Consider the following 24,927-nt stretch of genomic DNA (forward strand, 5'->3'; position numbering starts at 1 on the left):
CACCACTTTCCATTACACCACCACGCTTCCAGACCCTATCCTCTTGGAGGATGTCCATCAGCTTCTCTCGAAGAGCGCAATAGAACTGGTTTCACGCTCAGCATGACGCAAAGGGTGGTACTCAACTTACTTTCTGGTTCCAAAGAAAGACTGGGCGCTGCGTCCAATACTCGATCTGAGGCTTCGGAATGTATACTTGCGAAAGGACAAATTCAAGATAGTAACTCTAGCCCATATCTTTGAAGCACGCGATCTACACGACTGGTGGGTGTCATTGGACCGTGGGGATGCCTACTTCCACGTGAGCATTCGTTGAAGATAGAGGAAGTACCTGAGGTTCATTGTGGACCAACATCACTATCAGTTCATAGTCCTGCTGTTCAGCCTTTCTTTGGCACCCAATGGTTTCACCAAGTTTCTGACAGTGGTAGCGGCTCGCTGCAAGAGGGAAGGTGTTCATGTCTTTTCCTACATGGGCGACTGGCCAATCCATGCTTGCTGCCCACACCCGACATCGGCACATTTGTTCCACATATGCAACCTGTTGCACAGCTTGGGCTTTTCCCTGAAGTTCAAAAAGTCCCATGTTTTGCTATCCCAGCTCCTCCGATTTATTGAGGCAGTCTTGGATATTTGCCTGGGCAGAGCATTTCCACCCGTGGACCGAGTGGCAAACATTTCAGATGGTACAAGTCTTCCAATTCCAGGGATAAGTTCCTGCCTCAGTCTTCCTGCGTCTGCTGTGTCTCATGGCCTCTTGCATTATAGTGGTGCCGGAGGCTCGGCTACGCATGAGGTCGCTTCAATAGCTACTCCATTGCCAGTGTTCACAGTTTCAGGGACACATGTTAGATCTTCTACAGATATCGAGTCGAGTGGCTCGAAACCTTGCATGGTGGTCACTGATGGAGGACCTGATGAAAGGCGCATTCATTCCTCAATCATGGCCTCAGATGTTATTTATGGATGCATTCCTGACAGGTTGGGGCACTTACCTGTCTGACCTGATTGTGGTCTCCCTCAGAATCTTGGGAGCACATGAATTTGCTGAAGCCTGGGTGTGGGGGCTTGTGGAGCGTCAGGCTGATCCTGGTCACCGCCTTCCCCTCTGAGAAAAGGAAATGCATGCTGATCCTTATGGACAACACATTGGCCATGCACTACCACAAGACACTAGGTGGTGTGGGGTCCTTACAACTTTGCAGAGAAGCAATGCCACTGTGATGCTGGGCTCTGGAGAATGATTTCTCTGCCAGGAGAGAGAATGTCACAGCAGAGTCCTTGAGCAGACGGAGCCTCTGACAAGTGGGAGCTCTGACAGGAAGTTATAGAGGAGTGTAAAGACACCCCAGGGGAACAATTCCTGAGTCTGCTTCTGTCACCTCAATGTTACTGAAGTCGGGCTGCATTCTAGAATCACCGGGCACTGACTGCCAGGTAGTCTTATCCCAGACAATCCGCTCAGTGATAATAAGACCACTATAATGGTCTTTGCCCAGCCAGATCAGTGCTGCATAAGAAGCTAAGCCCTGGGCCCCATAGCATATATGCTGCGCTGCAAGTGCAAGGTTTATTAACTAATGGCACGTGCTGTAGCTGTGCAAAATAGTTAAATGAATCTGCTTGGTGAGGACCACTTAGCAACAGGCCTGCAGCGACCTCATCTGGGGTCGGCAGGGGTCGGAACTGCGACCCATGGGGGCCACAGTTGCAACCCCTGGGGACTCTTTGGGACCCCAAATTAAAAAAGAAAAGGTGCAAAAAAGATTTTTTTGCAAAAATAAAACAGGTGCTCCTGGTGTAACAGGCTCTCCCGAAGTGTTGGGGCCCGCCACACAAGGTCTTGTGGGTCCCCGGCACAGTTCTCACCGATCAGGGAGAGAGAGAAGGTGAAGGCTGGGTGGGGAGGCACTCGGTAGGGGTTTGAGCTGACTGTGACATGTGGTTCATGTCACACTATATAAGGGGGAACCCCCGAGGACCACACATCTGACTGGTGGTGTGCCTACCTTGCAATACGGGGAGTACTTAAAGAGAGCTATACAAAACAGCAAGGTAGGACAAGATACCCACAACAATAACCCACAAAACACAGTTTTTAGCAAAACATTACATTTCATTTTATTACATATACATAAAAATACTATAAAAAAGATTAAATTCAATTGGTAAAAGGTAATCAATAATGTGCAAAGTGCTTGTGATAACAACAAACATAGGCGTGTAAGTCGCAATCGTTCAATTCGAACTATTAGCCTGTTTAATCACTAGTATACTGCTTGGACATGTTTCAGTTCAAGTTCTTGCGTATTTTAATTTTCTTCAGGAGGAACATCACTATTCATCACTTAGACTTTGACATATACATTCTGAACAACACATTCTGTGCTGCACCCAGCATCTTGCATTTCAGACTTGGGTACACTGTGGGTAAAAACATAAAATACATAGGGTCAATTCTACCCTTCAATTACTTAAATTTGGGACAGTATGAATCTGTCAGGCATCAGGCGCAGAACACATTCTTTACCTAAAGTCGGAGTGGAAGGGAGAAGTCTTGAGGGGATACTGGAGTCAGTTATTCTTCCATTACCCCTGTCGATCCAGAGTCAATTGGCTCCATTATCTGTAACAAAACAAACACCTAATATCAGACTTCATTTTGCAGCCCTCATCCTCTAAACCACAAGGCAAATGCAAACACCACATTTTCTGAACCACACTGCGGATGCTTACTAGCAATTAAAAAGCACATGGGCCAAATGAGACTCACATGATTCCCAACTAGGGGACCTCTGAGAAGAGCGTCACCCTGGTTTAATCAGTACGTTCAGTCTGCGAACCTCATAATTTTAATGCACAAACTCGGTTCAACAACCCTCTACAGGCTCTGAACCCAAATGTTTGGAAGAAATGGAGGGTTAGTATTGCCTCCACAAGTCTACTATGTGCCCAAATCATTGACTCATAGCGTCTGCTCTCATGCACAACATAAGACAAGTGAAACCTAGAGGGTATCGTTTACCTGGAGTACTTGGTGCCGGCTTGATGGCTCATCGTCGGCACGATTCTACATTTTAAAATGGGCCAACTCTGTGTGGAGCGCCCAGCTTCTCTAAATTAAATGACCAAAAAAAAAAAAAACAGCAATAAGGAAAAGCGTTTCCTTGAATGTGGAGCCATACGCGACAATAGTGACAAAAAGACGAAGAACAGCATACGTCTCGGTGCGCTGCAATGCCCTCCTAAACCCACTTACCTGATTGAGTTAATCCGTGGAGGGTAGCGAAATCTAAGTGATAAATAGTGATGTTCCTCCTGAAGAAAGTTCAAATACGCAAGAACTTGAACTGAAACATGCCGAGGCAGTATACTAGTGATTAAACAGGCTAGTAGTTCGAATTGAGATTTAAGTGTAGATCCTAAATCCATCCCTATATCTAAACTGAACTGGAGGGGTACATGTCACATGCCACGTTCAGTTCCAACCCCTTCTCGCTCGGCTTCCTTACAGCTCATATACAGGAACCAGGAAGCTCTTGCAGCTTCCTGCTTCCTGCTTGGGAGCAGCACGGAGGTGCCGAGGGGGCCTGGAAGGACAGACCGAAGCAGCAAGAAAAAGGTAATATGTTTGTTTTGCATGTGTGAAGTGCGTGTAAGATGTATGTATGTGAATGGTGGGTGAGTGAGAGTTTTTAAATGTTCTGGGTGGGTGGGTGTGTGCCTGTGTAGAGAATACAATGAGTGGATGTAAGAGAAGGTATGAGTGACTGGTGGGTGAATGAGAAGTGATGCCAGGTGTGGGTGGGAGTGTGCCTGTGTAGAGAATGCAATGAATGCATGTAAGAGAAGGTGTTAGTGAGTGACTGGTGGGTTAATGGACATACATGCGGTAGTGTGTGTTTGAATGTTCTGGGTGGGCTTTGGTGTGTGCCTGTGTGGTGAATCCAGTGTAAGTGAATGCGAGAGGAGGTATATGGGTGAGTGACCGGTGGGTGAAAGGGGATTCATATGTGTGTAAGGCCCTGGAAGAATAGGGGTCACTGGAGCATTTTAACCACATCCTTTATTGACTCTGCATGTTTTGCTGGTATTTGTGGGCAAAGGCAAGTGCATGTGTGCCAGTCCCTGGCTAGAATGGCATTTTGGTGCAGTCAGTCTAGCCATTGCTTACTGTGGCATGACATTTATTACTCAGCATCTTTAAAAAAGCAAGCATAATAAGTAGCGTTACCTCGCTAGACTGATGTTTTGGTGCATTGGACTGTATATTCTTCCCTGTAGCATGACATTTTATTAACTGAGTATCCTTGATGAATCAAGAAAGATAAGTGTTCTTATGGGTCTAGGCTGGCTTACATTGGAACCAGTTTGGACACATTTTCAGATTGTGACATGTCACTTTTAATAGCCAAACCAACGGGAGTATGTACTTACATAGGAGTACTGGCATATATTGGCAGAGCCTGTTTTGTGCCCAGTGCCACTAATGATATTATAGAAAAACATCTTAAAGCAAACATAAGTATGGTCTTATATGAGAATACTAGCATATGTTGGTGGAGCCAGCATGGAACTGTATGGGCACAGCCAGCAGAAACATCTTTTTTTATACTGGTATATATTGCAGGGACCGGCATAATAAGGCATTGGGGAATGCCCTGTGCACTTTTGGTGACTTAGATCTATTGTACTTTTTTTCATGATTTACCCTTCACCCTATAAAACCGATTGTTGGCCTTTTACCCACATTGTTGGCCTTTTACCCGTTATTGAAAACATTTCCTCCGGGGAGGGAGAAGAATCCCCCCCGCATCCCCCCAAACCATTTTCATTAGTTTGGGCTCCCGCACTATGCTCAGTCGCAATCACATACTTGTGACAAATATTTACACTCTCCAAAAAAACAACTCCCCAGCCACCGCTGGTGTCGGGTATATTTGTGGACCAGGCAGCACCCCCTTCTCTCTGTTACGTTAAAGATTTAAGCTTTGAAAAACATATTTACTCCTTTCACTTGCAGTAGTGCATGCCCCTGCAGCGGCCTAATCATCATGGATATTGCACAGTCTTGGTGGTCCAATCCGGCCCCGGCTGTGTCGTGTCCTGTGTTTAAGGAGCTTGGGAGGGGGACACAGCATGGATCGCAGTGGAGCTGCCAAATATTGAGCTACGCCATTGGGCACCACTGGGTCTGACAAAGGGGTAGTGTGCAGTGCACGCCAGCAAAGTTAACATTATCAGGGTAACTCCCCTCTGTGCACGCAGACCAGTCTAATAGGTTTCTTCTATGTAGTGGTAGCTGACTCATAGATATATTGATAACCAGGGAATTTTGTCGATACTAAATCCTGGTCAATGATTTAATTTTCAGGCCTTGCTCGTGCAGCATTTTTCTCCTGGTTAAACTGCAGGACACGCTTCCCCAGGTCAGTGCTTTTCTGGCGTGTTAACATAGCAACGCCAGAGATAACACGTACATCTGTGTCCATTGATCTATTTCATACACTAGCTGTAGCCTGACTTACAGATTTCGGTTACCTGTTTCAAGTACTGCATTATGTATGTTTTAAATATAGACCCCACGTCAAATCTGGAAAATGGCATTCCCCAAATGTCTAATCGTGGACAAATCATGGCTCCCTCTGTGCCTCGCTTCTTATATCTGGCTGAAATGAGAGCAGCTGGAAACACGGGTTTTAGATGCATTTAAAAAATCTGAAGGTCGTTTGCCTTCACATCCTGTGATGTCAGTTGGACTGGGGTCATATTACATCACTTCCTGCGAAGTAGTTAAGGGTCGTGTGAAGTCACTTCTGCTGCCCCTGGCATTTTTGTGAAATGCCATCCCTGTGTGAGTTGACTTGTAGAGTAATACGAAATAAAAAGCTCATGTTCAATTTTAAGCATCCTTTCCATGAAATAAAACGCACGGCTTGCCTTGCAGCAGTCCTCTTAAGCCCCTGTGTGATCCTTCCTCGTGACAGCCGCGAAGCCGTGCAAGCAAGTGAAAAATGTAAAATAACGGATCACACGGGCTGGAGAGGACTGCTGCAAGGCATGCCTCATGTTTTATTTCATAGAAAGGATACTTAAAATTCAATGTGACAATGTGAGCATTTTCTTTTCAACACACTACGCAGCACTTTGTTAGGAGGCCCAGGCACTTTGAAAGCTGCCCTTAATCTCTGTTTGGATAAAATCAGTGTTGGGTGGGACTGTATATTTATTATGGTTCCAAGATTAAGTCAAACAAAAAGGCCTTGCTGTGTTCCACCGAGGGCAGCAGGCAATGCAGGTGTGGCACATGGCTCTGATTTGGATCTTCGTTGGAGTTGGCGTAGGAGCAGAGCTTTGGAATCATAACACCCTCCAGTCAAAAGCGTGGAGTGTTCGTATGCTAAAGTCGAGCTGGCTGGTGGCCCGTATTGACAGCTGTGATCAGCTTTTGCAGTTTGGCACGGGCAAAGCAGCAGCAGCAAAGTAGGCTGCTTTTTTGTAGAGCTCTACGTGGAGCGCTGCTTGCTGCCACTTTCTTCAACGCACAATGTGCACATCAAGTAGCACAGGCAGACTCTGCCTCCCAGTCTGGGTTCAACGGCAGAAACACACTGCGGGCATTGCTGTCTGTACTTTGTGTGCAGTTGCCATTGTAAAACATTGTGAATCAAGTAAAGGTTATTAAAGGTAAGTGAAATCGTTCACGGTATTATACCGGTCTTCCGTTACACCCCAAGTCCTATGGTCGACATGAGCGCGAACAGTCCATTCATTTTTGCAACCATTTCACCATTCTGGAACTGTTGAAGTTAAAGCACACTTCCACACTTTACCACCCAACAGCAGTTACACCTAAACTAAAATCTGTTGCAGCTCAATTGGCTGTCAACCCTTGAAAAATGTGTTGCATGTTGCTCCGTTCCTGCCTACCCTCTCCCCGACTGGGGTCACAGTTCCACTACTCTTTTGGTACACACAGTGCTCCAGATAAGATTTTGAAATGGCCTATTTTTTAAAATTGGGAGTAATTAATTTTTAAGGAGTAAAAATCTAAGTCCAATTTCAAATGGACAATTTCAAATGGGAGTTTTTTTTATAAGCAGGTAAAAACTGGAAAATTGAAATGTTTTTGGAATAATTATTCCTTTGCATCTAGTTATTCATACACATTAAAAAAGATACATGTTTACTTATTCCAATCAGGCATTAATAATAGTTTCTTCCTGTGGTACTATGTGCACTACTGGAGTGCGTGCATGGAACGGATTGGAGCGCATGGAACAGCGTGACTTACATGGAATTGGTTTGGAGTGCATGGAACGTTTGAGAAAGCATTGAAAGAACGGTTTTGAGTGCTTGAAACAGTTGTATGCATAGAACAGTTGGAGTACATGGAACGGATGGACCACATGGAGCTATTGGAGTGGGCTCGATCTCAAGCACCTAAGCTAAACCACCATATCACATCGCCACGCTTACTCTCTTCTTTACACCACCACTCAACTAGAACACAGCGATACTATGACACCATTCGGTATAGCTGTTCTCATACCATCATCTGCCTCATACTCCACATCACCCACCCTCCAGCCTAGGCATTCTCCTCAGGCCTAACACAGCCTGAATCGGTCTGGATAACAACCTGCCAGAACAAACACATATTCTTGAGCTCTCAACCACCACACCTACCGCTAAGAAGCAGCTATCACACGAATGCCACACCGGCTGCACACATATCCGGTGCTCACACACACCTTTTGACTCTCTCTATTTCTCTCTACTGACTTGAACTTCGGTTCCCGAGGGCGTTCAACCTACCAGCGCCTTGAGACCATACCAATGGTACATAAGGTGCTATATAAATGCAAAGTAACATAACATAACTACTGGTCCAAACATATCACTAGAGCTGTGTGGGTAAAAGCATGAGCACATGGTCCTACGTGTCGGTTTCCTATTTGTTTTTGGGAGTATAATTGCTGCCTATTTTTAGGAACTATTTGCCTGTTTGTAGGGAGTAAAAGTGGCCGATATACCCCTTATCTATAGGGCTGCTTCTAACACCGCCCAAGTCCACAGAAGAACTAGCTATTCAGAGCACACTGACTGTGAAGAAGTTGATAGACAGTGGTTTGTCAGACTTTTTATAAGTCAGAATGGGTAAGAGAACTGTGTAAGGTGTCTTTAGTTGAGACGGTACTGTTGAAATAACAGAAAATAAGTCGAATACATGAGAAAATGTGTGGCAGTAGGTTTGCAACAACCTATGTTTCTCAAGATGAGACAGATATGGGGGCTGGGGTAATGATTGAGGATGGTGGAAGGTCACCAAATTATATTTTGCATCTGTATGTATTGTAGTCTATAGAAAAATGATTCAAAGATGAATAAACCAATCACAACAAAAGAGTATCAGAGAAGACTAAAGCATTCTAGCACGTGATTCTCCTACATATGTTAACTTGCGAAATTCAGCATATTTCTGAAAAACGGTTTGGCTGGATGGGTCCACCAGTGTTACTTACCTGTGTTATAGGAAGTGAGTTTCAAGTTTGGGGGATGAAATATCGCTGTGGTATATTTAGTGATGGTACATTTGGTGACCAAATCGGGTTTGAAGTTTATGCCGATGGTCCTACTCTAAAATAGGAGCAGGCCATCTTACACAGATAACACAAGTGCACATTTACATGAAGACATGTCTTTCTTTTACAGAGTGAAAGCGTACCGAAAAAATGTCTTGGCAAAGTGTGTAAGTATTTTCTTTTACCTTACTGTTTGAACTAATGTTATCCTAATTATAGTAAAAATAGGATGTCCTCGTAGGGGAACTTATCAACGTTTTTCTGTTAATGCATTTAAAAATATGTCGGGGTGGTTTTTGACACTCTCCAAAATTACATGATGAATTCAAAGCCAGATAGCATTGGACATGGTGACTGAGTATCGCAAGCTATACCAGTTAAGAGGAGTGTCCTCTTCAACAAGTCTCAAACCCAACCCAGTCATTCTTGTGGTTCTCTTTGAGAATCACCAGTAACCCCACTCATCACTCTCTGTGGTACAATATGCTAATAATCTGTTCCTTGACAGGCAAGGGCAGCCTGAGGATATCAATTAGTTAAATAAATTAAATGTTTGCCTAAACGATACATAATTTGTGTCAAACTGTCATATTTGAAAAAATCTACATATTCCTCCAATACCATGCCATTATATTCCCTGAAGGTATTATATTGCCTGGTAGAGCTCTGGGATCATGGGAAGACATCACTCAACCAAATGTAGGCAATCCATTTGACAGTTCCCTTAACTTTTTGACATATGCCCGATATAAGGTTGAATGCCATAAAGTGATTCATACTTGAATTCATATAAATCAATAAGCCTGGATTAAATGATATGTTTATGAAAAGAGTATTGAATAATGTTGTGTCATTCTGATGCTTCTTAATTTTGCAAACTACTACACGCAATCATTTATGATTCCTCCAAATGCACTTAAAATATGGAACAAAGAATTACTTGAGATGTCAGAACTAATGCTGGACAAATCACTTCAATTACAGAAAACATCTAGCTTTACAAGTGTAAAACGTGTATTCACAATATTGGATGCCAACTATATTGGTATGCAAGGCATTTTTGATAATTTCGTCAAACTCGATTAGACCAGTTATGCTATTTGCATATAATCCTTTTGGGAATTATTCCATATACATGATTAATATTCACGGATCAATTCATTTATGCATATGTTTTACAGATTAAACCAAAATTAATCACGATTTATCAGAATATAGATATATAAACTAAATGGGATTTAATAGCTTAATCACGTTCTTCCAAATTCATATATTTACAGACAATTCATATTTGGAAACAAATTCCATAAATATATTCCAAAAAAGACAGCATATTCAAGCAAGATACACCCATATCTCAAAATAAATCTTTTATCATCAGCTCACGGATATTCCATCCATATTGCGCCCTTCCTTTGTCTTGTCTCTCTCCCACTTCTTTCTTGGCATGACATGAAGCAATTGTTGCAGTTCTAATTGTCGCCATACAGAGAACAGTAAATAAGTATCTACATTCAGTCATGCACACACAACCTTTCACTTAGTAGTAAAATAACTGGGACATCCTCCTAGGCATAGTTCAATTAAAGAAATTCAGTTTCTCATGAACACCAGCTATCTTAGGAAATATTTTGCCACCTGGTGGATAGAGCTGCTCTGCATGGTGCCATTGCATGCCCCACTCCACACACGTCATGGCCAGTATATATGCAGCTGCTGCACTCTGACCTCATTTCATTTTTTCCCATGAGCTCAGTATGCTTCTAGAATGTCACTTCGCTTTAGCGAAAAGGCAAATGTGCATGTTGAATCCACACAGGACCTTCAAGGGGCCAGCAGCTTGGGCGCCTCCCCTGATCCAGATAGGTTTTTGTGCCAGGACTGGATAGGCCTCACGCTTCATTGCAAAAGATGATAGCAAAGGTGGAAGAACCATTGGAATTGTCTGCCCCTTCTAGGCCTAAGGTCCAGTACAACTTGACAGATATCATGGACGTGGATTTTCTGAGGGAGACTCTATTGCCTTTTAACCCAGTGGTTTCTGCTCCTGTGTGCTCAGCCTGGAAGTAACAGGACTCCACCAGTACAGTGGATTGGGACCTTGCAGAAATGCATTGCCTAGCTTCCTCAGATCTGGGTTTCCTGATTGTGCATCCGTCATTGGAGAACTTGGTGGTGCCGTGAGCTTTAAGTCCAAGTCCGTCCCTTCTTTGCCCCCCTGACAGGGAGAGCAAGAAGCAGAATGCCGTGGGGAACAAGATTGTGTGTTGGTTAGCCTGGCCCTACAAGCTGTTAATGCTCCTTGCTGTCAGGAATCCGCCTAAATGTGAGCCCAGGTTATCATGCACACTAACTGCCACTTCTCCATACATAGGGAACAGGTCGTTGTACATTGCTTCTCAGCCCCGTTCCTTTGCCAGGCGACCTACAAGTATACTACGGGCATGGCCCCTCCTGCCCTGGAGGTTGCCATGGCGATGTTGGAAGCCTCTGAATACACGACATGCAGACGTGCATACGGCGACCAATGGGAGGACCGGGCCTCGCGGTCACGTGACACGCTGTACATTGCGTGCATCACAGAATAAGTATTGCTTTTGCCGGTAGCCCGGTGCTCTGATTAGAGGTGTTCCTTGATTCTACGCACTCCTTGCTACCTTGTTGATTCTTCGTTGCCCACATGTTTCTCTGACCCGAACTCCGCCCCCCACTTCATCCCTGGAATCGATCAACCTCGACATTGTTGACCCAGACTGCTTACAGGTTGCTCCTCGCTGCCCACTCCACGCCGACAACCTGCTACGTCCCCAGATTGCATCACCTACCGCTTCTGCCTTATCTGCTGTCAGCCCGTTGACAACCGCTTCTGTGCCTCGGATTGTTGTGCTACTGTTCTCCTCAAGGTAACTCCTAAGAGACACTCTGCTAAAAACCACTTACCTGCCTTCTTGTCCTTTGGATTTCACTCCGCCGATGCCACTGACTGTGGATGGACTAGAGACATTTGTTCTGTGCTTGCACCATCCCGTGCGAATCAGATGTCCTTGTGCTGTCGGGACAGGTCCCACTAACCATTCCTTTCCCTTGTGTGCGTACCTTACTTGGATTATTTGGGATCTCTGCTTTTCAGCACTTCTCAGCTGAAATACTCCTGGTAAGACTACTACCTCTGTACTCATACTGTCTCCATCTTACCTTTATCCAGTCTTAAGTATCATACCTGTTTTTCTCAGATAATCTCTGCCGACTTCTGAACACAACGGACTCCTGCTCCACCACAACATACGCATTACTGCTCCACTCCGATGAGACAACTCCCACTTTGGAGGTTAGCACTAATTCATTCTGCTCTACTCTTATCAGAGAAAATCAGTCTATGTCGCTAATTGCTGTCTGTCCATATTACAGCTGGTGGTTTTGTGTTGCTTGTTTTCAGCATCTTTCAATTGATTAATTCCTCTGCTTGTTCCATAAGCACATCAGAGGGGTACATTGATAGAAAGAACTCGTCCTTGACTAGTGAAGTACGAACTGTCCAGCCCGACTTCGAATTTCCTGGAGTGTCTCAGATTCTTTGGAATCCCTAAGGCGGTGAGTCATAACACTTCCACCCTGGTCTTGTATACTGTTGGTCTGTGGATTGTCGTCTCCAGTGCTGCTGAGGGCCTACTACCAATGAGATGAGGGAGGGATTCAACACCCTTCTTAGTAATGGGAAGGATGCTGCCTGCCAGATATTGCAATCTGCCCAAGACCCAGCAGATTGTGTGGCTGTGGAGTACAGAGAAAGGGGTTTCCAACCTCATCTGTCCCCACAGCTACCCCAACTGCAAAGCTGTTGTGATGCTGGTGGACAGGAGGCTGTCCATGTTCGTCTGAGAGTGGCATTTTACCACCATGGTCCTTTGGGTCCTACAAGTCATAAATTGGTTTTACTGCCCCTGTTCAATGCCCAAACGACCACCCTCCTTCCAGTCCTTGCTCCCCTCCTGGCCCTCACTTTTTGGAGAAGGAGTGTTGGCTTCTGAGAAATGGCGCCATCAAGCTGATGCCTTGTTCGGAAGGAGGCGTGGTTGGTATTCTCTTTACTTTCTGGTTCCAAAGAAAGACGGAGGGCCTTTGCCCCATCAGACAGGTTGATGTTGCTGGATCTCTAAAATGCCTACGGTCATGTGCCAATCCATCCCAAGCACAGGAAGTATCTGCGATTCATGATTGGCGATGCCCACTACCAGTTCCAATTGGCATTTCCTCAGCACCCAGAGTCTTCACCAAACTGCCAACCATGGTTGTGGCTCATCTCAGGAGGGAGAGAATCCATTTCTTCCACATGTTGGACAATTTACTCATTTGAGCCTGCACAACGGGCCTGGTGTTGGAACATCCCAATTGAACATGCAGCCTATTGCACGTTTGGCTTCACCTTGAACGTCAAAGTCCCATGTCTCAGTGTCCCAGACCCTCCACTTCATCTGAGAGATATTGGGCACCCACCTGGGCAAGGGATTTGCTCCTGAGGATCTGGTTGCGAACATCCTGCAGATGGTGCTTATCTTCCCTGCCAGGGGTTTATCCCGGCCTCTGTGTTTCTGTGCTGTCTGAGACTTATGGCCCCCTGAATCCTGGTGGTTCCCTGGTTATGGTTGTGCATGGGTTCACGCCTATGGTTACTTCGATATCAGTTGTCTCAGCTTCAGGGCAACCTATCAGACGTTTTCAAGGGTGTCTCGAGATCTTGAGTGGTGGACCCTGTGAAGCAACTCATTGAGCGAGCCTCAACAGACTAGTCACGGAGGCGTCGCTTAAGGACTCGAGCGCACATCTGATCTGATCTAGATCTTACGTAAGGGGACTCTGGTCTCCGATGGAAGCACAGGAACACATCAGTTTTCTGGAGCTGCAGATGATCAGGCTCGCTTGGATTGCCTTCTTCCTCTCTGCGTGAGGAAAGAACATTCTGGTCTTGACAGACAACACAGTGGCCATGCACTTCCTCAATAAATGGGTTGGTGTGGGTTCATGGCCTCCGTACAGAGAGGCAATTGGACTATGTTCCTGGGCTCTGGAGAATGAGAGTGCCCATCTTGCCGTAATGGAGAAAGTTCTAGCGGATATTCTGAGTATACTGACATCGGCCTCCTGTAAGTGGGAGCTCTCCAAGGAAATTTTGGAGGAGATAATTGCCTTTTTGGAGTCACTGCAGGTGGACTTATTTGCATCTTTGTTCTGCTGCATAGAGTTTCCTCTGCAGGGAGCCTGGTGATGCATTGAAGTTCCAATGGAACGTTCATGTCCACTACATATTCCTGCTGATCCCTGTCATCCCTATAGTTCTCAGGATACTTTGGCAGTTTGGGTCCATGTTGATTCTTATCGTTCTGGTCTGGGCCCGGAGGAAATGCCCAGAGCTTCTGGATAGGTTTGTTTGTTTGTTTGTTTTATTCACTTCTAATGTGCACCAAACCCAAAGGTAACCGGGCGCAACAGTACAGAATATGCATGGCTTTAAGTTACATGGTTACAGATTATAAACAAAACGGAATATAAACATGGCAATAATAGGTCAAATAACTAGAGACAAATGGGAAAATGTACATAATGGGCAACTGGATGGGGAGTATGTACAAACAAGATGGGAGCAGGAGTCTTGTATAAACTAGTATGAAACTAGTTGTCCGATGACTTCAGCAGATTAATACAATTAGATCTGAATTTGAGATAAGGCTGCTCTTCCCGTAAAAGATGTGGCAAGGAGTTCCATAATTGTGTCGCTCGGACAAGGAAGTTGTCGCCCCCGGCATTAGCCTTCCTAAATCTCGGTATGATAAGGCTGTTGGCATTGGTTGTTCTTGACGGTTGGGTGGAGCGTCTCTTTAAGAATCTATCCGTAAGATAACTAGGTGCTGCATTGTTTAACGCTTTGGGAGTAAGGGATGCAACTTTTAAGTAAATTTTATTTTGGGTGGAAAGCCAATTATTTTGGCGCCTTAACTTGGATATGTGTGATCTTTTAGGCACGCCGAGAGCCGCTCTCAAGGCATTGTTTTTTAAGATTTGAATATTATGGGTGATAGATTTGTTAGCACCGATGTATAAGGCATTACAATAATCGAGACTGGATAGAATAAAGGCTCTAGCTAAAATAATGCAGTTGTCATCTCAGAGAAAGTGTTTACCTGATCTGATGAGTTTACATGTGTAAACTGTGACTGATGCCAGGGATTTCACCTGTTTGTAGAAGGAGGGTAGAGTCGAGGTAAAAGCCAAGTGTCTTCACCTCCTTAGCCACCTTGATGATATTGTCATCGATCTTAAAGGAGGTGTAGTCTTGGCCCAGTTTTTTAAGATTGGAGTGAGTGCCCAGGAATATTAGCTCTGTTTTTAATCATCATTCAGGCATAAACCGTGGGTTGGCATCCATGCCTGGATGATGAGGTACACCCTATTTACCAAGGCCAAATCCTTGTTGTAATCCCCAGAAAGTGGGAGGAGAATCTGAGTATCATCTGCATAATTAGTGTAGGTGATACCAAGAAGGTCCAGATCATCAAAAAGGGGCTTAGTGAATATGTTGTATAGGGTGGGGGAGACACAAGAACCCTGGGGTACTCCGCACATAATGGGGATAGGGTCTGATGCTGCAGAGGGGGAGAACACCCTCATGGTCCTATCGCTAAGTAAAGACTCAATCTAGGTTATAGCCTCTTTGGAAAAGTGTGCAGCTGAATCTAGGTGGCTGCAAAGGATCTTGTGGTCGACAAGGTCGAATGCAGCCGAGAGGTCAAGCAATAAGAGATAGGATGTTTTACCTTTGTCTCATAGCTCATCTATTTGTGCCTTCAAATCGATGAGGACCGGCTCAGTACCGTGTTGGGGTCTGAATCCTGATTGACGTGCGCCTAAGAGCTTATGTCGTTCAAGGAATTTTTGAATTTGGTTGTAGGCAATCTTGTCCAAGATTTTTAGCAAAAATGGGACTGTCGTGATAGGACGGTAGTTTGTAGGTATGAGTGGGCCTAGGGTTTGCTTTTTTAGCAGAGGCAACACCCAAGATTGTTTCAAGTTGGTGGGCACTGTCCCCGATGCAAATGATGCATTGATAAGTTTGGATACAAATGGGGAAAGATCTCTGGCCGCATCTTTTATAAGCGGGGCTGGGCAAAGGTCGCCCTGGCAATCGGATGGCTTGAGTGAGAGGATGACTTTCTCTACTTCAAGATGGAGGTTTTGGTGAACATGAATCGAGCAACTGAGTTATGTACCTTTGAGGGGGTGTCTGTATTAAAATTGTTAGACTGGGGTGGGTGAATGAGTGTGGCTTTTTTCTTAGCTATTTTATTTTGAAGCATAATTACTTTATTTGATAGTGCTTGTTGTATGTCTGAGCACCATGTTTTATCTTTGGAGCATGTGTCCGGAATAGGGATAGGGGACTCTAATTTCTTGAGGATGGTAAACAATTCCTCATGCTCGAGTTACCGTTAGATATGCGCTTATTGTATGGGTTGCGCTTTGCCAGGTGGATTTCCTTTTTGTAATGAGAAGAGATTCCCATTAGTTTATTTTTACAATCTTCTGAGGGGAATAGCCTCCAGGAGGTTTCACAACTCCTCTTAAATACTCTTAAATCCTTTCATTCGGGGGTGAACCATTTATTTAGATGGGATTTAGGTTTGCTCGGTCTAAGTTTCAGAGGTGCAATGTTGTCGAGTGTAGTTAACATAATGTTATTGTACTCCTCGACAAGCGTTTCCGGGTCTAGGTGATCAGCTAACTGGTTGAGAGTAGGTAGGATAGCAGGAATCACTTTGTCCATTGTGATACTCTTTTTGTTCCTAGTTAGACATGGCAGGGCCAAGGTAGGAACTAGAGCGAGTGGTCTAGATGTGGAGAGTTTGAAGGACAAGAGGAAATGGTCCGTCCAAAGTTGTGGGGAAATGGTTGTGATGTTGGCGGTGCAGTTGTAATCTGCCACCCAATCAAGAATTCTCCCTTTAATATGGGTGGGTTAAGTGATTTCTTGAGTTATGCCAAGTTCTGTGAGGGTATTGGCAATGGAGGTGGCATATTTGTCTAGAGGGTCATTGTATCCCAGATTAAAGTCCCAGAGGACAAGTAATTGGGTAGAGATTTTAAGATTATTGGAGAGTAAACTGTTAATATCCTCCTCAAATGTTCCAATAGGGCCAGGTGGTCTATAGATGAGGTGGATTGTCAGTGTCTGGGAGTTAAGTAATGGAAGTTTGATTGTGAGCACTTCACATGAATAAGTGACTGGGGTGGGTATGGTTCTCATACTTAGGCTGGATTTAGCGATAATGGCAATGCCGCTGCTTTGCATCTTATTTCTATCCTGTCTCAGTATGTTATAGCCATCCTGGATTGCTAATGAGAGTAGGGGTCCTGCTGCTTCGTGCAGCCAAGACTCTGTAATAGCAAGAAAGTCCAAATTGTTGGCCAATATCAGGTCCCAGATATCCGTGGCATGCACAGTCGGGGATCTGGCATTTATGAATGCTCCTGTAAGAGGGGGGGGGGCACTACAGTGGTTTGAGCAGGTTTTATTTTAGTGGTAGGGGTGTGAGGCTTCAGGATATTGAGGTTGGTGATATTTACCTTCTGGCTATTGGATCTTTTGTTGACTGTGGGTAAGGATCTGGTAAGAGGCTCAAAGAGTCTCATAAGTCTAGATCGGAGTCTAGAGTTTCTGTAGGGTTGGCAACATGTCCTTCTGCTCTTCAAGGTGCCTTACAGCGAGGGTGGAAGTGGGCAAGTCCTCCATCCTGAGCCTCAACAGCCAAAACCTTAATGCTTGTTCTACTGAGAGGTTGATGTTTAAGGATTGGGATTTGTCTGACGATGTCCTGGATGTACTCATTTCTGCACGGAGGGTGGCCATAAAGTCCATATAGGTCACCTGCATACATTTTTGGCTGGGAGAGAGGTCTAGACCCTTTCATGTATCCTGCCTTTGTACAGGATTTTCCTTGGGCCATGCGGGAGCATTGATTGACACTGTGAAGGGATGGGGGCCCCATTTGTCTTTAAAAGGACGCTGAAGAAGGCTCTATTTTCACAATCCCCAACATTATGCCATTTTTGCCAGTTTTGGGCAACTAGCTGGACTGAATCTGGTGTGGTCCATTTGTTACCAAGTCACTTGGGTTAGAGACATTGGGAAAGATGACCAGCTCTTTGTGGGTTTTTGCTGCTACACATGCTATCCAGTCGGATTCAAAACAGTGTCGGTGAAGATCGATCATCTGCATCTCAGAATGCAAGAATCTGGCCAAGAAGGATGTGCCTGCGTGCCTCAGATTGGATTCCACTAGTGCCCTAGTGTTGGGGAGAATTCTCCAGAATGACTAATTTCCCTGACCTACTGAGTCCCTCAGCACCTTTGCTGGATTTCTAGGATTTATTTTTTTCACCTGGTAAGAGTGTGAGCCTTTTTTCCCACTCTTACATGTGTTTTGCTGTGTGTTTTACATTTTGTGTTCATAGACTATGGAGCTTCACCTGCTCCATAAGCATCATCTTTTTACTTTGTGTTACACAGCACCTTCAGTGCAGTGACACAGGGTTGTCTTTTTCAGACTTCCCACTTTAAACTCCATTCTGACTACTGTCTCCCAGAACATGTAAAGTTGCCATTAACTTTATTAGTCTTTTTAAATTCACAGGCCCAGTACAAACTATCTCACAGTACTGGAAAGGGTTAATAGTTATCCCTTTGCGTCTGTCTCTCATTGAACATTATTTAGTTCCCCTTTCTTTAAGATTTGGCTGGTGGAAGTGGCATCTACCCTAATTTTCCTACCGCTGTCTATGAAAATAGCATTGGTACTGTTTTAGGCTAAGTTAATAGCCTCGAACTTAAACCCGCTGGACCCTTTATGTTTTATTTCGGTTCCGGCTGGGTTTATTCACCATTTCTTTTTGTAAAGGTCTTTCCCGTGTTTTACTCTGCGCGCCAAACCAGGTTTGGTTCCTTTGTTTGCCGTCCTTTGGCGGGCTTCTGCACAGAAGCCCTCCTTAGGCGTCTGAGGGGACAGTATGTGAGGGAGGGGTTTTAGGCCCCCTGCACAGGGTTCCCTTGGAAACCCAAGTCGTACTCTGGTTTGATTGGCTAGGTGACTGTCCTGCCAGGACAGCCACCCTGCTGTCTGATTGACAGCCAGGCTGTGTGAATAGGGGAAAACTGCATAAAAAGCAGGTCTCTGGGACTAGGAAGGCAGAGTCGCCACTGGATCCACAGAACCAAAGAGGACCACTACCACGACTGAACCTCCCGGTGAAGCCCTGCTGTGGGTCCGTATCTCCAAACTTCGACGACAGAGAAAATATGCAAGGAATCTTCTTCCCTTAAGCTGGTGGGACCAACCAGTTCGCCAAACACCAAGCAAGGTCTCCCTTCCTGGTCGAATTTGCTGTGCATCGCTGCAGTGAACCGGATAGCCAGGGGGCTCGGACCCTGTTTGGGTTTTAAGGAGCGCACCTTTTATTCGTTGCTTTGCTCTGCTGCTGGTTTCTTCCCTGAGCAGTGCAGGACCCTGCAGTCTTCCTACTGTGTGTCAGTCCGACAGTCGCTTCAGGAACCGTGAGCCTGCAGCACCTGCCAGGAACTTCTGCCTCAGCTACAGCCTTCTTCTTCATTTAAGGTACTGTTCTAACCCAGTTGTCCGTTCCTTCCGACCGCGGTGGAAGTGTTTGAAATCTTTCACCAATCCCAGAGGGCTTGTCCTTCTCTACTCTTTTAAATTACTTTTTCTTTGGCCAATTTCATTTCAAACTCTTGGCAAAGACTTAACCACGAACTACTCTGAACTGTGTGATCCTCTGCAAAGACTCTGTACCATTAAGATTGGCCCAGGCCTATTGATTTGAATCCTCATTGTAGCGCGACTTTTCTAGATTTCCCTGCCTACTTACTTGTTGGTGCTGCTTGATTTTGTATAGCCTTGTCTTTCCCTCCCTTTTAAATTGCTGGAGTGACATTTTGCTCACACTTCATTTTGAGCTTAACTTGTCCAGAATTCATTGGGTGTTGTGTAGTATATTAAGAGTGTGATTTTACTGCTGCTTTTACTTAGTGAACTGTTTTACAACTGATGTGTAAATAAATGTATAATCTTTTACTTAGAAACCTTGAGTCAGTGTTTGTTTGAACCATAGTAATTGCTGTCTTTTGTGTAACTATTGACACTGCTCACTTTACTCTTGAGATAAGTCTGGCTGCTCAGCCATCGCTACCACTTTACTGTGTAGTACAGGTTTGTACCAAAGGTGAATTTGTACTGTCACTTGTAGTCTTGATTGTGTGTGGTGTTCCCAAAGGGTACTGCATATGATTCTGCCTAACACCTAGATGTCCCCTCTGCACTACAGGTGGCATCTCTGCACATGTTTCCCATACATTAATGCCTGGATTCCATGTCCGGGCAGGACACTCTTAGGTCGATCAGTCCTCTAGAGTTATCTGATGTAGGTGGCGTCTGGCGTCCCTCCTCCCTTCTATAGATTTATGTTCTGCTAATGGAGTCTATCATAGATGCGGCATCTGTTGGAGGTAGGGAATCCATTAGAACAACAATTACTTACCTATTGATAATGTTCTTTCTGATGGCGGTTGTTAAGATAGATTTCTAGAATCTGGCCTGGTGGATGGATTTTGGGAGTACAGGTATATTCTCAGGACAGTGTGAATGGGGTCAGGAGTCCTCAATGAGTCCACACAGTATGGCACACAATATCTCAATTTAGACAGTAAATATAGAGCATAAAAGTATTTAGTATAGGCCCTTGGACTCACTGAAAAATGAATATAACAAGTGATATTGCACAGTACTCTTATACAAATACTAGCTGTCCCCAGCCGCGCGTTGCTGTGGCTCAGTCTGGTTAAGTAAGAAAGAAAAGAGAAAGCACCCGTTTCTAATATGTTTAATTTCACAATGCTTGTGGGTAGTTTTTAATGGCTCTGGCGGTTGTCCATGTTGGGGCAGTTTAATTTTCCCGGTGGCGCAACACATTCCTTTCATTTCTCCATTAAATTTCAGAGCCTTGCAATGAGGACACACTTAAGTCATGGTGCCGATGAGAACGTACCGGCTCAAACTAATCATCAGCTGGGTTGTACTGGAATGCAAGGCGATTGTAATCGCGTGATTGCTGAGCACATAGTCGTGTTTGACGCTGATCTGCTGTTCTCATTGACGTCTTTCAGCCACTCTCAGCCTGTCGCGTTCATTCTGTTGAGAACGAAGCAGATCTGAAGCTGCAGAATGCGATCGCCGTGCTTGCAACCGTGCATCCTGAAGTCTGGCTGCACATCGCTCTGCTGCTTCCTCTGCACGTATTTGAGCCATTCGAAATCGGAAACATTGAAATGGAATCGTAAAATAGTTAGTATAGCGTGTGTTGCTTTTACGTCCAACAGATGGCGCTGTTTTTCAGAAAAAGAATGTTTTTACCTGTCACAGGTGTGACATCTATGTATAGTAGGTATATAAAAACATGCACCTATTCGAATGCAACGTGGTGTCAAAATTTCAAAGCAATCTGTGAAGAACTTTCGGAGATTTAAGATTTTGAACAAACAAACATTTACATTTTTATTTACATAGACATTCACCATAGGTTCATAAATGCATAAAAAATGCACTTATTTAGCAAGGAGATAAATAGGTAAAATTCAATAAATGGCGGAACCAGGTCACAAGATAATTCCCTAACTTAAACAGTCCAACCCCTAAGAAGAATGGGGCTTTGTCTCCCAATGTCACAGGGGCCACAATGTTTTCCCCCCTGAAGTGAGTATCTCCAGGTAAGTTTGCAATTCACTTGTGTTGGTGATGGTTCAAAGAGGTCTTTCAACAATTTTACTAAGGTAAGTAAATGTGTTCTTATATTTCAGGTCACTTTACCCAAGTTCAACAACCAAAAAGTGGGTGGAATGGAATGCAGGAGACACATGGACTTGCTCCCAATGTTATCCTGTAGAGGCTAGGGTGTTGCAGGGGGCTGATACACTGTGTTTTACTTACCCCCTGACTCTGATTTTCCCAGATGTCATGGTGGATCATCTGGGGGTGACAGGGTGGTCAATCTTCCGTCGTTGTCTCCGGTGAGGGAGGCCCAGGAGGTGTGGGTTCGAGGATACTTCCAGTCGGGTGCAGCTTCAAGATGCGACCTCTGGCGATGAAGAAACACTGATGCAGACCTCATCAGGACACTACACAGGTTGGAAAAAGGTGCGTTCAAGTGACTCTCCGCACACAAGCGACAACAGGCATCCTTGCAGTCACTGTCACAGAAGCTACTCCAGGACTGGATACAGTGATGCTGAGTGCTGAAATTCCTGGAGAAGGCAACTTGTGGCACAAGCTGGCGACCACTGACATTCCGGACTTTAACATGGAACAGCAAAACGTCTGTTGAGATGTCCTGAGAGAGAGCTGGTCAGCCCACCGGGCCACTTCCAAAGGCTCAAAATGGCAGAAGGTGTTCAGATTAGTTGGTCCCTCTAGTCTAAGCACTTCAGCACCACTCAGGGTCTTCAGAGATCAGGTAGTCAAATGGCTTCACCGGGCTTGACACAGGAAGGGATACTGAACCTCTCCAGGAGTCATCTTCGGATCTTCAGCAAGCTGTGCTTCTTTGAGGGATTCTTGGCTCCAAGGTTGATCTCAACAAATGGCTGCAGATGTTCTCTAAATATACAAAATCTGAGCTGGAAGCAAGTCCATGCCCACCAATGGTAAGGATCTGCCCAATTCTAACAGCCACTAGTTGTCTAATCAGGGACAACTACTGGTTCCACATTGGTCCCAAACCTAGACTTTTTGGCACCATGGATGTGGACACCCTTTCTGGGACTCAAACATGCACGGGCGCGCACGCACACACTTTCCCGGGCAAATGCATGACCACAGAAGGAATTTCTTGATCCGGCAAGGCAGGAAAAAAGCCAAACAATATGGAAAAAGAAGCGAGCAAAAATATTGTTGCACCACCATTTTAGTGCACTAGCCACGTTTAGTAGGGTGTGCAGTCATAATGTCGAATTACAAAAAAGTCGAAAACGTAATGTCGAAAAACAAAAAATTCGAATGCTTTATTTTTTTATTTGGTTTTGTTTGGGTCCCACATGGGGAAAAAAAAAGATCAAAACTAAATAAAAATGTAAAAAGTGGGGGTTGGTGGGGAACCCCCCCATTTCGAATAAAAAACATTTGAATTTTTTTTTCGACATAATTTTTTCGACTTTATGACTTTCAACATTATTTAATTCGACTTTGACTATAAACCGTTTAGTAGCCGTATGTGGTAAATGCGAATGTGCACACAAAAAGTAATGCAAAAATGTATCTGCTGCTAGGCACATATATAAGTAAGCAAAAATCCCAAGTGTAAAAAGCTAGGGTGATACAAAAGTATCCTCATTGCATTGCACTGCACTGTAAAGTGCTGTGTTAATAAGTACACAAATTCAAAAGGGAAACATAATTTCAGTTTTCCCATAACAATGAGCAGAAGGCAAGGGAAGTGAAGCTGAAGACTTTACTTCCCTTCAGAAAGTCAGACCAGGTTAAAAAAACAAAGTAAACTTAAAGGAGTCCATAGAAACATTGGAGGCGAAAGCTGCAATAAGAGAAATCTTTCCTAACAGATATTACTCCAGCTCCCCACCCAACATACCCCTCTAGGTAGACATCTTTTCTGCAGCCCCTAAGCTGCTGAGGCCTAGGGGGAAAAGGGAGGAAACTAAGGTCATTGTGTGCAGTGTTTCTATATATAATGGCCTGACATCACATAACAGTGCCAAGGATAGCCATGCTGGGCCACCTCATGGTGAAAGTCTCTGGAGGCAGTTTGCACTGGAGATAGAATTCACAGATGAGGAATCTGTGAGAGGCATATCTGTCAAAAAGAACATTACTGAGATGTGGGTAATTTGATTTACTGAAGTAACCAGGATATTTCTGGGATAGTTCATTGATGCTTCTTCCATTGATCAGTTGGTCAAAATGCAAGTTTCTAATGGATTGTGTCCTCCCACGTATTCCACATCTTTGATATACGTTATGTAGTTTGAAAAAAAAAATGATAGCAGAGGGCTCTGTGCAGCGTCGAATCGATGTCCCTCAGTGGCTTCCATTCCCATGATGTCAACGGTGGTATAAATAGCACCTTGTGTCCGTTGTCTTTTTCCGCAAAATCTTGACCTGTCAGGCAAAACGCAAACAAAAAAATAGAGTACGCTGCGGGTCGTTTCAATATATAAGTATTAGGCCAATGTGAGCGCTAAATACCTGCATTGGTTTCTTGAGTGCAAGGCCACTTGATTTAGTGCTGATAGGGACACTGGTTTGTCCTTCTCTGTGCCTAATGGGTGGAAAAAGCATACAGATCTGCTTTTTATAGTCGCAAATGCGAGTTGCCAACGGTAAAAAACCCTCATGCTACATAAGAAACTACACGTAAGATGCGCTAACTCGGCGCGAGTCACAGGAACATTACGAATAGTGATGTAGCGAACCCAAGGATTGCCCACTAGCTGCACAGAAACCTACTAAAATGACAGAGGATAGAGTCCTAGCATATTCGTAATGTTCCTGTGACTCGCACAGTGTTAGCGTATCTTACGTGTAGTTTCTGTTGTAGCATGAGGGTTTTATACCCTTGGCAGCTTGCTTTTGGCATTTGGCACAGAGAAGGACAAACCAGTGTCCCCATCAGCATTAAATCAAGTGGCCTCACACTCAAGAATCCAATGCAGGTATTTAGCACCCACATTGGCCTAATACTTACATATTAAGTAACAATAGAGATAAAGGACCCACAGCTTACTATATTTTTTGTTTGTGTTTTGCCTGACAGGTTAATATTTTCGGTTAGAAAAATGACATATGGACTACCACAAACACCATCACACACTTGTGTGTTTTTAACTGCTGGGTTATCTACTCCTGATGAATGTTCCACATTTATGTTTCCATGAACTGAAACATGTTGAGAATGAATACTGTAACCTAATATACAGTCGTAAAATGATTGAAAAAGAGTAACAAAACTAATCTATGACTTCTCGGTTTCTCCACTCCAACTTTGGGATATGTTGTTACCCAGACCACTCTTGTGGAAATTGTAAATGTACAGGACTGATGAGTAGTTCCTGGTGTTTAGTTGTTTTTAGAAAACTATGTGTTAATTTTTGTATGAAATATTGTATCAATGATTAAAATGTTTTTAATGAAACTGAAAGATCCCTCTATATAAACCTGTCAGCATTCTAATCTGTCAGACAAGTCTCTATCACATTATTGTGAATAGATACCCC

General features: G+C 44.3%; 1 protein-coding gene across 3 annotated transcripts in view; it reads left to right on the forward strand.

Moving 5' to 3' along the window:
* The window catches only part of GUF1 (GTP binding elongation factor GUF1), a 719,613-nt gene that overhangs the window by 639,864 nt on the left and 54,822 nt on the right, over positions 1 to 24,927 (forward strand). For all 3 annotated transcript variants that reach the window (XM_069631727.1, XM_069631729.1, XM_069631728.1), the window contains one exon: positions 8,716 to 8,752. In XM_069631727.1, coding sequence (XP_069487828.1) covers positions 8,716 to 8,752 — 37 coding nt within the window. The remainder of the gene's footprint in view (positions 1 to 8,715; positions 8,753 to 24,927) is intronic.

Source organism: Ambystoma mexicanum, chromosome 6q (assembly GCF_040938575.1).
Source record: "Ambystoma mexicanum isolate Mex_15411 chromosome 6q, UKY_AmexF1_1, whole genome shotgun sequence".
Lineage (NCBI taxonomy): Eukaryota > Metazoa > Chordata > Amphibia > Caudata > Ambystomatidae > Ambystoma > Ambystoma mexicanum.